We start from the raw sequence: 16,823 nt of genomic DNA on the forward strand, positions 1-16,823 counted from the left end.
AACCAGTTTGCTGGCTGGACATTATAAATGTTTTCTTCACTTCTTCTAGAAATATTTTTTCAGCTTTTATTCATGCAGGGCATCTTCAACGAGCACATTACAGAATCCAGCTGTGTGCTGAAGAGTATAAAGCTCATGCAAATCTCATGTCTTTCCTTTGATTATTATGTGTTTTCTCATATAAAGGATGCGATAACAAAACAAGAAACATGCAGTGAGGCCAGTGATTGACAACTGCACACATTTTAAAAGTGCTTAAACAGAGGAAGAGTGCTTCTTTACGTCTCTGATTAATGAGCAGCGATTTTCTGCAAGATCTTCCAACAGCTGACGGCACTGTGTGCATCACACAATGTCACATGAACTCTGACACATTGTTTCATTTATATTTGCAAATTATATAATAAGATATTAATATTTGGTGTTCCTGTATCAATACAATATTGGCATGCAAAATATCACAATGCAGTGCAGTGTGAGTGACTTTCCGGTGCTTGGGCGGAGCCTACTGGTGGCAGCTGTTCTCAGGTGGGCTCATGAAAGACATCACACAGATGTAGTGTTATTATGAAGCGGGCGCCGTGAAGACTGTTTAACGGCTAATCACGCAAAATATGACATTTGGCTTCTCACTAGAAGCTTCTGCATTAGCTCAGATTTCCATGACTTACACATATCCGGTGTGACAGCAGTTAAGTGTCATCAATGAGTAAAAGGTAAATGAGTCAAACACAATGAGGCATCTTCTTTATTGTCTTTAACATTAGATTAGCTCGTGTTGTCCTGAAACTACACGCAGCTCTTTAAGGCAGACAGACTGACATTTTCAGTTAGCACAGTGCGAGTGTCTGATGCTACCTGAGTTCAAACAGCAGTGCTCTCAGCTCGCCAGACTAAAAGGCTAAACATCAGTGTTCAGCGTCACTCTTCACTCCAGAGGATCCCAGGGAAAGCATGTCTTATGTGAGTGTTATCTTGTTTCCACAGACGATCACCAAAGTGCTCCTGCAGTACTCTGCTCTGCTGGCCAAGAGCTTTCCCTCCTACTGTGAGAAGGAGAAGATAGTGAGTACTGCTGCGTCACCACTCTGCTACCACAACACCTCCCTCAGGGCTCATCTCTGATTTGGAGGGAGACACTTTGAAAGCTAGTAAACTCTCTTTGGAGTGGATTAATATTTCAGTGGTTGCTACTTACTCATCTAACTTCAGTCTTTAATCTTCCTGTCATCACCCTTTTATCTTGCTAATCTACTTTCATCTTATATTCTTGACTTTTCCTCTTTTTTAAAATTCATCATTTATGTTTGGTCTGCTTACAAACGCTGCCTCCCTGATTTATCTTCCTCCAGCCGTGCGTGCTGATGAACAACATCCAGCAGATGAGAGTCCTTTTGGAGAAGATGTTTGAGTCCATGGGAGCAAAACAGGTGAGCATTAACAGGTGTATGCACACGCACCAAACCCTAAAGTTTGTAAGCCATCTGCCAGGCAGACACTGATTTCAGTCACTTAAAAGGTCAAAATGCTGATTTAAAGACTTTTCCATGAAGTACATGACTGAAAAATGCCAGAAAAAAACATTTTTTTCTGTTCAGAAGTGTGAATGTGAAAAATGGTAAATGGATTTGGTTCTTCTATAGCGCTTTTCTGCTCTAGCTGAGCACTCAAAGCGCTTTATACAACATGCCTCATTCAAACAAACACTTTTTTCTATGCTTAAGTATTTTCTCTCTAACATTCGCACCCTGATGGATGCGTCACAGAGCAACCTTGGGTTAGTATCTCACCCGAGGATATTTGGCATGCAGAGTGGAGCGGCCAGGGATCACCAATGTTCCAATTAGTAGATGACCTGCTCTATCTCCTGAGCTACAACACCTGTGCAGAACAGAGTGTGTTACAAACGTAGGTTGACCGAACAGACAAAGGGGAACCTTCACTTTACAAACTTAAATTAGGTGCACACTGCAGTCGAATGTTGTCAGCATTCCAGTTCCAGTCATACTCAAAAAGCACATAGGACGAAGGTTTAAAAATCTATCACTGATGCACTGAAAGCTCTACGAGCCACAAAGAAATCCATTTTGTCTGTTGGTGTGTTGAAGTCCACTGCTGGACCTATTTGGGACACCTCCCCATCCTCCAGGTGTGACCTGATTTCTATAATGAACCTATTTGGTATGTATTTGGGTTCATCAGTCACCACAAGGAGAAGCAGCAGAGCCGAACCTTCTGTGGATGCAGGAATCTTTCCTTCTGCTGAGCCTGTGATTGTAGTTTCAAGGTGTAAAAAATACAAAGGTGCAAAAGCTGCAGCAAGTGTGAGCCTGCATGTATATAATCACAGATTTAAGAAAGCGAGAGTTAAGTGTGTGTCTTTTTTCCTGCAGTTAACAGCTGAGGAGGAGATGGTATGTCTCAGTGGGTTTTTGTTTTTGCTTTGCTTCCCTGTGGCTCCACCTCCACCCAAAACGATCTGTTGAGTACAGTAAAACCCACTCCACACCTCTTTCCTGTCATCAAACCTTTTTCCACCTTGCAGTGCGTGTGTGTCTGTTTTTAGATTGATCCCAATTTACTCATAAACAAGAGCTAGAGCTTCCTCTCCTTCTTCCTAGACTCCCAGTTTTCACTCCTCAAAATAAACTCCAGCTGATATAAATGATGTAGATGTGTGTTTTTAAAAAAACAAAACGTTCTCTTCGTGGTGTTTTTTCTCTCGAAAGCTTGAGAATGAGGAGGAACCCGATGAGTGTGACGAGGAGGTGGGTCGACTTCTTTTTGACTGGTTTGATTTGTTTCTGTTCCCCTGTTGTGTCTGACTGCCGTCGTCGTCGTTGCCTTTTTCAAGTCCAAATATTTGCTGTGACAATTATTTTTAGTTTTTTGATGGGAACAACACAGTTTAAATCAATGGAGTTTACAGCTGTTGCTCATTTTTAACAGTTGATGGCTCTAGTCAGGCTTTTATATGAACAAATAATATACATAATAAACAAACACTTTAAATACACTTACATATTAAATAAAACGATAAATTAAATGGGAAACGTTTAGCCGGATGAACTATAGACAAGCAAAAATCCCAAACTGACAGTTATAGTTCATTATCCATGTCCTTCCTAAACCATAGCGGAGGATTATTTCCTGGTGAGATCGTTCCTTTGTGGGTTTGTCGTTTTCTTCTTTCATATATTTTATGCACTTTCTTTTTATTTCCTTATGATATTTGGACCAGGCTGTCTCTGACAACGAAGGCGGCGATAACATGGTGGGTAGGCCACAACAGCAGATATAAAACACTCCTGAAATCTACTTTAGTCTGTTTTTATTATTATAAAATGTTACTTGTGTTTTTAAATGACCGCATTTGTGTGGGTTTGATCCTTTTTGCTAACAGTCAGAGGAGACCAAGGTGAGATAAGGATTCTAGGTCACAGCCAATATTTCATATAGCTTCCTCAAATGTCCTTTTGTTTCTCTCATTTGTCTCATTTGACCGAGTTTTCTTATGTTTCTATTTTAATTTGTCGATGGCAACGTCAGTCTGGCTGCTCAGACTCTGAGGGATCTGAGGTAAGGAGGAGAATATCACACTCTTCCTCAGAGCTGCGATGATATTAAAGTAGAAATCTGTGTGAGATAAAAACGGGAGATTTGACTGCTGTTAACACAATCGTCACATTCAGTTCTGACGAAGTAGACTCAATCGCTGAAACTGCAGTCGGCAGTTTGTTGTCATGCAGAATCAATGTGACGGGAGACAAAAACACAGTTTCAGAACAAGCTCGGGTGTAATATTTGAAAGGTGCGAACGCACAGACTGTATATAAAAGACGGATGGAGTCGTCATCTGAAAAGCCTTTAAATTCCTAAAACTGCCGCTCTGTATATTGACCAGCAGGGGGCGACTCATCTCGATACAATGCACTTGATCTCTGACCCCAGTAAAGCCTTGATGATTTTAGTCTCTGTCAGTATTTCCTATATTACCATGTATACAGTCAAATACACTCACGCCCATTTCATTAGGTACACTTTGCTAGTACTGGGTTGGACCCTGTTTGGCCTTCAGACCTGCTTCAGTGTTATCCAGATTCAACAAGGGGCTGAAAGCATTACTCAGATTTTTGTCCTTAATGATCCATAATTTGGTCTCCGATTCCACCACAGCCCAAAGGTGCACTGAGATCTGGTGACTGTGGAAGGCCATTCACAGAGAACTAATTTCACGTTCAAGTAACCGGTTTGAGATGATTTGAGCTTTGTGATGTGGTATGTTTCCCTGCTGGAAGCCACCACGGTGGACATGAACGCCCAAATTATGAGCTCACCATCCAAATATAGCAACCATCCAAATGAGACACATCAGACCAACCAACACTATTCTTCTGTTGACCACTGTTGAGGAGTCCGTGTGTCCTGTAGCATCACTTTCCTGTTCTTAGCTGACAGGAGTGGACAGCGTGGTCTGCTGCTGCAGGTTCAACATGTGCCCCTATGCTCTTCTGTATACCTTGGTTGTAATGAGTGGCTGTTTGAGTTAGTGTTCAATTTCAGTCTGCTCAAACCAGTCTGGCTTTTCTCCTCTGACCTCAACAAGGCCTGTGTGCTGTCAACAACCATGCCACAGTCAGCTTTCTTTCAGACTTTGATGCTCAGTTTGAGCTTCAGCAGGTTGTCTTGACCACGCCCACATCCCTAATTGCACTGAGTTACTGCCATGTGATTGGCCGATCCGAGGCTTGTCTTAACAGGTGTACCTAAAAATGCAACCAGTGAGTGCAGGCAGTATAGCCAGCTGGTTTTATGGCTTAACCGCTCGCATGAGATTCAGTGTCCTCAGGATCTCAGATCCACTCCTAGTTTATCACTCTGACTACAAAATAAAATATTTTTTAAAAAACAACCAAATTCCTGAAAACATGATTCTGGCAGCTCCATCTTTTATATACAGTCTTCTGTAGTTTTTAATCTGTCAGAAAATTGTGCTTCTTCCTAAATACTTGTGATAAATCCCTCCGCAGACGTGATGCCAAAATATTCATTAAAGCCTTTGATACCACATGCTGGCAAAGCTCTTTACACATTTACAGCCGTGTCCTAATGCAGACTCCTTCCTCTCCCCTCCAGTGAGTACATAATAGACCAGACAGTGGGCTGCCAGATAATTGAATTTGATGGAGTATAAACATGTTGTATTTAGCCGCCACTAAATGGTTTGCTGAAATGACTTTGATAGTCAGCTCAGTGTGTGTTTTGTGTATGTGTCCATGTCTGAGGGAGCTGTTTTCTTTGTGGCACAGGGTAGCGTGTCAGAGGTGAGGGAAGGCTGGATAAAGTCTGTCTCGGCTGATATCTTCAGTGTCCCAACCTCAGTCAGCCGGCAGTGTGTCTGCAGGGCAGCATGCTGCATCATTATATTAAGATTTAGGTCGAGGATGTAAAAACAGTTCAAATCCAATGATGTTTATATTCGTTTTATGACTTTTTGATTCTTGGATCACCCAACCTTAAATTTTTATTAAAGGATTTCCTTCCTTATGAAAAAGGAGCATTTTTCTGATAGCTCATACTCGTTATAATGATAAAACCTTCCTTTTCCTTTCCTATTCATCCTCTCCTGACTCCTCCTGCTCACTCTTAGGCTGACAACCGAGAGAAGGAGAAAAAGGTCAGTTTGTGCATAATGACTGTGTGTTTATGTTGGAAATCAGGCCTTTGTGTTTTATAAACTCCTTCACTCATCACTTTTTAGTTTGATTAGAAGTTACAATCAAAAAGTTCCACCTGTTAAAATCAAGTATCATTTGGCTACGATTCCCTGCAAATTTCCTCGTCTGCTGCTCCTACTAGGTTTGTTTTTTTCATTGTGCCCCTGAGTTTCCTTTTCGACCACTTCCATGCGCATGTTTGTGTGGTGAGTCTCCGACACCAAAGCAAAGACTCTTCAATATGATTTTATTTTGGGGAAGAGAAAGAATATGTAGGGAACAAGATCTGACTAGTATGGCAGGTAGTGAGAGAACTCGACCAACCTTTTCAGTTTACTGTGAGTGGTCACACGTTTGCATAGTAAAGGTGTATTTACACTGACTGTTCTAACTCGGATACCTCAGGAGGTTATAGTAGACAGTTTGACCCCGTGTGACAAACAACATGGTGCACAGCCCCGTGGAAGTCATATTTCTGGTCACACGCTTCACCTGCTGCAAAGCCTTCAGGCTCTTATACTGAAAACTTCATTTTAGTCTCTGAGTTGTAGCTGGAGACCCGACTGACTTCTCACAACACAAATTCTGGGTTCATTTTAATTGAAATACATGTGAAATCACAGGCGCACTTGCAAGTGGTCAGAACAGGACTTCCGGGAAGTGATTCAAACTTAGGAGAGCTGAAAGCATTTCATAGAAGTGACACTGAAGGAGCTCTAATCATGGCCAAGTGTAACGTTTTGATAGTTTTATGTTAAAAGGTGGACAACCAAACTCCAAATGAGAGTCAGGGGAAAGTGTTTCAGAGCTTAAAGCCCTACGCAAGAAAATTCACCAACATCAGCCCAGGAAGAATAATCCAGTTTCCAATCCTTTAACTTTAGCTTTCCACCCAGACGTCTGCCAGTGTCTGTATCCAACTCTTGATTCTAATTCAGGAAAATCAGTTGGATCTTAGTTTGTCTCCTAAAACAGTCTTGCTGCCTTTAGTGTTTTGCACTGATGTTCTTTAAGATATTGCCTGCAGCAGTTTAGATACAGATTTTGTGCAAAAACAATCAAATATTTATTCCAGCAAAATCACAAGTGAAACTGGGTGTTAGATTGGCACAGAATGAAGTCATTAACAGATGTATGTCAATCACACCATAGATGCTCCCTCACATCTGTGCCTGTTTCTCTGCATTAGTCTCTTGGTGGCAATGCATTAAGTGCCTCTTTCCACCAGATGTCTATTTTTTTCCATCGAGCAGCACTAAAAAGATGCTGTGGGAAAAGCGCGGGGTGCTACACGACTCCTGCTATTAAAGCCGACAAGATTGAAAATCTGGAGTGGGAAGTGAAAACTTGAGATATTTTAAACCAGTACTAAAAATGAAAATGCAGAGCTCTCATGGGGCAACACGGCGTGCCTTCCCTTTTCAAAACAAGGCGACAGCACACTGAAATGTATAAAACATCTGTTCAGCAATGATATACCATTAATTGTCATTTTCCCCGAGCTGACGCTTCAATAGTTTTGTGGAGAGAGAGCAACTTTGTACTGGAAGTAGACGTTTTAGTTTGCGGCTGTGTTGTCTTTAAAGCAGCTGTTTACCCTCTGTGCTCCTGTAGGATGAGTCCTCAGCCTATGATGACAGTGAGGAGGAGCAGGAGAAGGTTTGGCTCCATGTCCAGTGTTTCCATAACTGACCTCTCCTCTCCTGCTGACAGACATCACTGACTCAAATTATTACACATGGTTAACTAATGCTGCAGTCACACTCGGGAAACTGCTGGACAACCAAAATGATTACAACTCGTGTTATAAACTCTTATTACCTCAGAAATTGTTGCTGTAACGATGGGGATCTGGTCTGAAACAGACAGTTTGTGCTCATCAGTGCAGACAGACTGATTGCAATGTGCTGTCAGTCTGTCTGTGTTTATAAATCAGATGTTTTTAGTCACTGATTTGTTTCCCTAGTTTTTCTATAAGGGGGTTGCCATCCTGTTTTTACTCTTGTGTGACTGAACCATAAGCCTTCCAGTTAGTTTACCATTCCTGTGTGTAAGAGTTAATGTTTATGTCTGAGCGGGTATACATATGATCCACGTATGTATACATACAAGTACGTCCTTGTGCACCATTCACTTTTTGTCTCCCCCGGCCTTTTTTGTTTTCTGTTGTTTTAATTTTAAATATATTTTTATTGCTTTTTGTTCTAAAGCTGGGCAAAGAGAAGGTGAGCCATAACAAGAACCACACGACAGTTCAGTTTCTTTGTATTTCATTAACATTTGTCTTATTTGTCTTTTCTTTTGTTTTCACACCTCTCTAGTCTGAGTCCAAGAAGGAAAAGGTGTGTTTTCAACTAAACTGTGTTCATGTTTTTTGTTTTTTAAAGCACTTTGTCTTTGTGCTCATTTGTGATTATGCAGCCTAAATTGTTATTGTATATAAAAAAAATAAGTTACAAAAGGCTTTAAAAAACAACCTGCCAAACAAGATATTTTGAGATATGAAGAGAAAAAACTGAGAACTGAAAGTAAATACTTGACCTTCATTTAGAAACATAAACACACAAGTTAATGCTGCTTCAGAGCAGACATATTTAAAAAATAACTGCAAAATAAAAAGATGTTGTAAACCTTTTAATTTGCAGCATTTCCATATCACTGCTGTCTTGTTTTTCTCGCCAAAATCCCAAATTGTATAATTTATCTTCACTTCCACCTTAAAAACCGGTTTTGAGTGGTGTTTGTTTACTCTTTTATATTTAGGAGAGATGCTTTACACAGAACTGGAGTCAGTGGCCTTAAAAGTCTGTACCTTGGTCCCTGAAAGATTAGCTGAAGGGAGCTGCAGGAGGTCAGAATGGCCGTCAGCACCCCACTGTGAAGCTACTGACTGTACATAATTAGCTGATCAAAGAAAACAAACTACAGAAGAAAAAAAAACATACCTGTCCTGAAACTCCCACATTTGTGGAAGACAAAGACCACGGTGGCTAACACGAGTGGTAAATCAACCCGGTCTCATGGCAGTTTATGAAATGGTCACGTTCATGTACACTAATATAAAGGTTTGGTTAATGAATTTTATATGTCTCAGTGAGCTCTTCTTTAACAACTCCATATTAAAATTCATTTAAATAAATGTGCATTTAAAAAAAGCACATTTAGATAATGCTCTTTTGGCCGTGGCATTAAAATGATACAGTGCGTTAAAGGGTGTTACAGGTGCATAAATGCTAAAAACAGGACATTGTAACCTGTGGCTAGATGGTTGCCAGGCAACCTGATGGCCTCATGATACACTATGCATAATTCAGTTTTTGTGTATATAATTTAAGTGTTACTGTAGTAAAATAAAAATGATGCAATGGTTAGTAAGGTATGATGGGTGCATAAATACTACATTTAGGTCATATTAACCCACTGCTACACAGTTACTAGGCAACATGTTGACATCAGATCTGATATAGATAAGAACCTTCATGGGCCTAAAATGTACCAGCATGCCAAGTCACACACATATATACAAACGTATTTATCCACATTTATAAAGCCATTTTTATTCTTGACTCAGCTAAAGTAGCATTTCATGATTCAGAGCTCAACATAATTCTTATTTATCTTACTGTGACCTGTAGTGATGTTTACTCGGCTCCCTTTATGCCATCTTTCTAGCCACTCTCACTGACATCAGTTGGAAGCCTGGTCATTTGACCAGCACTTATACCTCCGTCGTTATATGAAAACTGTTCCAAACCTAACCAATTAGCTGTGATGCCAAAACTAACCAATGGAAGCATAAAAGTAAAACAAGTGAAAGACTAAAATAAAGTTACTGTTGGCATTTAAACCTCAATCGTCTGAAAGAAATCCTGCAGCTTGCAGAACCTCCATACCCTGTCCCTGATTAAATGGGTTGAGTTGTTCTTTCAAACTGGAAGCGCTGGTATGAGATCATTTTTTGCCTCCAAAAGAAAAGAAAAGAAAAATGTGTCCACAAACACGAATCAGTAGACAAAACTTTGTGACCATTACATGAACTGCTGTTAGACTGTAATATACGAATGGACTTAGTTTTAGTTGTTCCTCATCAGTAAGAAGTTTCTGGACAGTGCACAGGTCCCAGTACACACCAGTGGGGTCCAATTATGTGCCATGAAGGTCCAAGAGTCTGCAGGCTTCCCTTTCAACTCCTTCCACATTACCACAACTTCGAGCACAGAGGGAGCATGTAATTATTGAAATGATTTCATGTTAATGAGGAGAGACTGCAGACACTTCAGAGCTCTAGACTTTTAAGTGTGTTCAAATCTCAGGGGGCTAGCTATCTGCGTACACGGTGTTAATGATCCTAAAATGATCAAAGGGGTTGAAATTATGATAATGACAGGGTCTATCTGAAGGTAGCTGAAGGTTTTAATCCTGTGTGAGCTCATGCATAATACTGTGGAAACACCTTGTGCCTTTAAAATTTCGGGGCTCGTTTTAACTCTTCAGCTTAGAAGAGTCTGGACATAAAACTGTGAATCGGCAAAAGTCCAGCTGGGAGGGTTTTACCTGTAGGCAGCAATCAGCTTCATAAATATGTGAGTCTGCCTGGAGAAGTGAGAGCCTTACTGAGAAGATGAATCTAATAAAATGTAAAAACAAGTGTTTTTTTGCATGGTTAGTGTGTGAATTTAAGCATTAGCTCACTCACAAATGTGTATCCTTGCAGGCTGAAAAGACAGACAAAGAGAAGCAGGTTGGTTCGTTTGTAATATCACTCGTCGCCCTTCATCTCCACTTTGTGCTATGTGAACATTTCAGATTTACATTACTGAAAATACTACAATCGAAGTTCAGATTTTAAAAAATAATTCACTTAAAAGAGAGATTAATGGTGTCGACTTTCTTTTCCTAATTTCTTTTCTCATCTTTGCCCAAAGGACGACTCCAAGAGCAAAGAGGTGGGTGTTTAAAACACAGCTTATGTCTTTGGCTCAACCAGTGCAGTGAGTACAGGGATTTGTAAGACCTGGAAGTCTTCCAGGGCTTTATACTATTCAAAAAGAGTGGCAGTGCTGATGATTCTTTAGCCTGCTTTGTTTACATGGCATGGATGCTGGTTTTCCGGCCCACTTTGTACTTAACATCAGTCAGGATGACACGGCAGGCATGTTTGAGGCTACTGCTCACCCAGTTATTGGACCTAAAATTGAGGATAAATTGGTTAAAGTGCAGCTACCCAGCAGAAGAACAGCAGGAATCGAGCCATTAAACAAACAACAGAGAATCAACATCAAATCAACACGTTTGAACTCTAGCTCTGCCTCCTGGGTCTTTTTAAGCCTAATGAATATTCATTTAGCTAATTCAGAGAGCATTTTGAGTTGTCCTCAATTTAAAAGGACGTGTGTCAATATAAGGAACCACTTTCACAAATTCATATCTGGCTGATGTTTGTTTTTAATGGTTGGAAGGGTGGTCTGAGACAGCTGTAGCCTACATTAGCTGTTTATGCTGTACAAGTCCAGAACTGCAAACGCATCTTACAAAATTAGGTGTGTGTTATACTGACTGTGTGTGTGTGTGTAACAGCCTATATTTGACAGTGTTTGGCTGTTAGATTTGTGTTTGTGCAGGATACCAAATGAAAAGAAAAAAGGAGAAAAGTTTGTCTGATGTTTTTTGCTTTTTTCCTAATAGACAAAGGAGGAAGTAAACAAGGTTTGTTTATCCAGCCGTCCTCTTTCCCCTGTAGACCTCTGTCCTCTGCTGCCCCTCCAAAATGCCTCGCCTGACTTTAAAATCGTAGCTAATATGCATCCCTGCCTCATAGTTATCCCAACGTGCAACATTTATTCTGCGGGTAGTGACAGCAGAATCGAGCTTGCTGTTGTGAAGGATCGGCAGACACTTCCAGAGCGAATAAATATTTTATGCTTTTTTTATATATATATATTTCAGGGGGTTTTATGTATTTTGAATTCACTGGCCAAAAAAAGCAGCAGTGCTACAGAGTATGTGTGAAATTTTAGGCTTTAAGTGGACATTATGAAGAACAAAATGACCATATCTTAATATACACATGCAAAACATGTATTGCCAATTCAGAGTTACCAATTGACCTAACCTCTCTACCTGGATAGATAAGCAAAACTGTTTGTTCTATTAAAAAAAAAAGGCAAGAAACTGTTGAACAATGCCAAGCTGAATGGGGGGGTGCTCACCTGAACTCATCTAATTTCATAATGGAAGCTCTGATTCATCGTGAGTGTGATGGTGTGCAGAGGGTTCCTCATGTCTGAGGAATTACAACACTGCAAACATAGAAATACGAGTACAAACATAGAAGTGCAGTCACACTTCATATAATCATATACAGAGGGGCAAAAAAGTATTTAGTCAGCCACCGATTGTGCAAGTTCCCCCACTTAAAATGATGACAGAGGTCAGTAATTTGCACCAGAGGTACACTTCAACTGTGAGAGACAGAATGTGAAAAAAAAATCCATGAATCCACATGGTAGGATTTGTAAAGAATTTATTCGTAAATTAGGGTGGAAAATAAGTATTTGGTCACCTCAAACAAGGAAAATCTCTGGCTCTCACAGACCTGTAACGTCTTCTGTAAGAAGCTTTTCTGTCCCCCACTCGTTACCTGTATGAATGGCACCTGTTTGAACTCATCATCTGTATAAAAGACACCTGTCCACAGCCTCAAACTGTCAGACTCCAAACTTCGCCATGGCCAAGACCAAAGAGCTTTCGAAGGACACCAGGAAAAGTATTGTAGACCTGCACCAGACTGGGAAGAGTGAATCTACAATAGGCAAGCAGCTTGGTGTGAAAAAATCAACTGTGGGAGCAATCATCAGAAAATGGAAGACATACAAGACCACTGATAATCTCCCTCGATCTGGGGCTCCACGCAAGATCTCATCCCGTGGGGTCAAAATGATCATGAGAACGGTGAGCAAAGATCCCAGAACCACACGGGGGGACCTGGTGAATGACCTGCAGAGAGCTGGGACCAAAGTAACAAAGGTCACCATCAGTAACACACTACAACGGCAGGGAATCAAATCCCGCAGTGCCAGACGTGTTCCGCTGCTGAAGCCAGTGCATGTCCAGGCCCGTCTGAAGTTTGCCAGAGAGCACATGGATGATACAGCAGAGGATTGGAAGAATGTCATGTGGTCAGATGAAACCAAAGTAGAACTTTTTGGTATAAACTCAACTCGTCGTGTTTGGAGGAAGAAGAATACTGAGTTGCATCCCAAGAACACCATACCTACTGTGAAGCATGGGGGTGGAAACATCATGCTATGGGGCTGTTTTTCTGCCAAGGGGACAGGACGACTGATCCGTGTTAAGGACAGAATGAATGGGGCCATGTATCGTGAGATTTTGAGCCAAAACCTCCTTCCATCAGTGAGAACTTTGAAGATGAAACGAGGCTGGGTCTTCCAACATGACAATGATCCAAAACACACCGCCCGGGCAACAAAGGAGTGGCTCCGTAAGAAGCATTTGAAAGTCCTGGAGTGGCCTAGCCAGTCTCCAGACCTCAACCCCATAGAAAATCTGTGGCGGGAGTTGAATGTCCGTGTTGCTCGGCGACAGCCCCAAAACATCACTGCTCTCGAGAAGATCTGCATGGAGGAATGGGCCAAAATACCAGCTACTGTGTGTGCAAACCTGGTAAAGACCTATAGTAAACGTTTGACCTCTGTTATTGCCAACAAAGGTTATGTTACAAAGTATTGAGTTGTATTTTTGTTATTGACCAAATACTTATTTTCCACCCTGATTTACGAATAAATTCTTTACAAATCCTACCATGTGGATTCATGGATTTTTTTTTCACATTCTGTCTCTCACAGTTGAAGTGTACCTCTGGTGCAAATTACTGACCTCTGTCATCATTTTAGGTGGGGGAACTTGCACAATCGGTGGCTGACTAAATACTTTTTTGCCCCACTGTATGTATGTGTATATATATATACATATATATATACATATATATATATATATATATATATATATATATATATATATATATATATATATATATATATATATATATATATATAGATAGATAGATAGATAGATAGATAGATCGATCTATTTAGATAGATATGAAATGTGTCTTCTACATTAGAAATGCATGATGTGCTCAAAGTACAATAAAGAGATGTGACAAAGATTGGTCTATTTAATTTTATTTACTACTTAGATATCTGTAAGTCAAAGCTGTAGCTCAGGAAGTAAGGCAGGTTGTCTGCTTTACTCTAAGCTGTCGTCAGTGCATCCGTCATTGTGTGTGTGATGGTTAGAAAGTGCTTAAATGCCTCGAATATTAAATGTAGTGCCTTGTAATAAAAAGCGCTTTGAGTGCTCAGTTAGATTAGAAAGGTGCTATATATTTACCAGTCTATTTCATTTGTAGCATCTCCCATTTGACGTGGCTTTATTCTACAGTTTCTGTTTATTAAAACAAATTTACGGAGCGTGCTACAATAACAGAGGATGAAAAACATTTTGTGTGCTCTCTTCTACCTCCTGGGTATCTTGAAATTTTGGGAGCCTTTTTACAAAACTAAGAGCACTGATTGGCCTCCCTGTAACGACACTTTGCATGTGAATTATGGCTACTTTGTGTATTTGAATTCGACAATATTCTTCAGATTTTGTCAGGTAACATATAGCAGCTGTTGTTTGTCTAAGTGCATAGTATGTATATGTTTTCTGTGGGGCTTCAAATAAACACTGGGAGGCTTAAGGCCTCACTCGCAGTATGCTAATATCGGATATCATTGATTATGTGAGTTGCCAAAAAAAGAAAGCACTGAGCAGCGTACCTTAGCAGACAGCAGTGAAACATTGGACTCCTACCTTCAATGTCAGTGTCCTCTTTTGCGTCCCTTGTAGCATCCCAATAAACCAGAGGCAATAAAGTAAAAGCTTTTATTAAAATCACCCACTCATCCTTACCCAATCCACTTGACATTACAAAAGCCCACCCAAAATAAACCCTATTTTTACCTGCTATGATAATAATAATAATGAGGTAAAAACACAGCCCTGTGTTTGTGTACTTTGTGTTTTAAATCTCCTGCACATTATTGTGTGATTATTCTCTTTTTTGTAATTTTCCTTTTCATTTTGCCTTTCTGTCTATCTGGCAAGACTGAAGCTACCACTGCGACCAAGAAGGTACGGCTGGGTGTGAGAGAAGGATCAGAGTCTGACAAACACATAGTGCCTGTAAAGGACACCTCTAATTGGAGGCTGTGATTCTATAGACAGGAGTGTTTCTGTGAGTGTGTGTGTACCTGTTTAGACATCTTTGGGGGGCCCACCAATTGTGGGGACCAACAGTCATTTGTGAGGACAAAAGTGCCTGTCCTCATGGGTTTGAAGCCATTTTTGAGACTCAAAATGTGGTTTTAGTGTCAGGGTTGGGTTATGGTTAGGTTTAGGGTAAAGTTGAGGGTTAGGAATGTATTTTTCATGGTTTAGGTAAATGGCTAGGGACAGCATTATGTCAGTTAGAGGTCCCCACAAGACATGAATACCTGATGTGTGTGTGTGTGTGTGTGTGTGTGTGTGTGTGTGTGTGTGTGTGTGTGTGTGTGTGTGTGTGTGTGTGTGTGTGTGTGTGTGTTCAAGCTTACAGGTGCTTTTCTAACCTGAAAGCTGTCCTCATAGTCACTTTCTTTCTCCTCCCAAAGTTCACATGAATTATACTTAGAAAATTGAGGATTTGTAGATGACACCAACACATGATGAACAGTGCTGTTGGGTTTGTAAAGAAGGTAAATGCGAAATGTAATGTAAAAGCACAGCATGTCATTCTTAGCAGTTAGTTGAACACACAAAATTTGGCAGGAAACTTGAGAATAATATTGATTTTTTTTCTTTTCTTTTAAGCTAATGATGGTAGCACTCTGCAGAGGGTTAAGTGTGTAAATAAGAGACGAGCACAGCTTCTAGGTCTGATAAATGAAAGCCAGTGTTGTTCTAATGGCCCGAACAAATAAGTGTGTTTGCATAGATGTCTGTAAAAATTACTTGATGCTGGCTTGATCTGTGGCCTATTCAGTTTGAGTTACTATAGCATGATGTTCACTGGGTAAATTGTGAATTACAGTAAGAAACATAAACCATAAAGCAGGATATGCTTTGCTACCTTGTTAATGAGTGCAGAGTACAGTGAGCTTGTGATTTGTATTTATATACCACATATAAACGCTATTATCTACTATTCCAGTTTCAGTCATTACACGTTCTCCGTTTATTATACTGCCTAATAATATTACAAAGGATTGTTGATGTCGTGGAGTTTTCAAGGACATCTCAAATGTGCACGGTCACTTACAAATTTCTGTCAGAATGTTTATGTTCAACACTTTAGCGTTCACGCCCACGCCGCGGTGCATTTGCGTTTTGGATTCAGACCAGAACAGATTTATTCTGAAAGGCCTGAGTTTGCAGTCCAACCTTTCACTTCACTCACTGCAACATTTCTCAATTAAAATGCAAAACGCTAAAACACTGTCACTTGAAAGTCGTGACCCTCCTTTAGTCCAATTATATGTTCTGGCAGTATGCCCAATGTCCTCTAGCTAATAACACAGTTCCACAGTTATTGATGGCACACTTTCTGCAAAGATGGGATGCCTTATCTTGTAGTCGTCTAGCCACTTGACTGGTGTAACACGCGGTGAATGCTTGAGGTCCAGCATACTAATGGGCTTAAACCTTCAGGTTGTATTTTAGTTTTATTGAAGGACTGTTACCAGGCTTCTCAAGGCCAGTTTATCTTGCAGGCTCAGTCTCGGCGTTTTTGTCGAAACGAAACAGTCGATTGTTGCTGAGGGTTTGTAGCCTTGTGCGTCCACAGTTATTCAATCACTCTGCCTAATGAGACCTTTGCTTTGCTATGTTGAAATTTATGTCATGTCACCAAACTCCCATAAGATTTATTGGTGTTTAATTTGTCCCACCCCGATGGTCTCGACAGAAGAGAGATGTGTCAATTCAAAACCTGGTCTGGACACGCCCACACAGTCCACACACGCCACACAGGTCTAACCAGGGTGCCCAGATGTGTGATGTGCA

General features: G+C 40.5%; 1 protein-coding gene across 1 annotated transcript in view; it reads left to right on the forward strand.

Moving 5' to 3' along the window:
- The window catches only part of LOC146697612 (protein unc-13 homolog B-like), a 79,984-nt gene that overhangs the window by 54,103 nt on the left and 9,058 nt on the right, over positions 1 to 16,823 (forward strand). Inside the window, exons 22-23 of the mRNA XM_085476430.1 lie at positions 988 to 1,065; positions 1,353 to 1,430. Coding sequence (XP_085332556.1) covers positions 988 to 1,065; positions 1,353 to 1,430 — 156 coding nt within the window. The remainder of the gene's footprint in view (positions 1 to 987; positions 1,066 to 1,352; positions 1,431 to 16,823) is intronic.

Source organism: Copadichromis virginalis, linkage group LG12 (assembly GCF_057382275.1).
Source record: "Copadichromis virginalis isolate Kocher_CV1m ecotype Utaka linkage group LG12, C_Virginalis_male_GT1.1, whole genome shotgun sequence".
Classification (NCBI taxonomy): Eukaryota; Metazoa; Chordata; class Actinopteri; order Cichliformes; family Cichlidae; genus Copadichromis; species Copadichromis virginalis.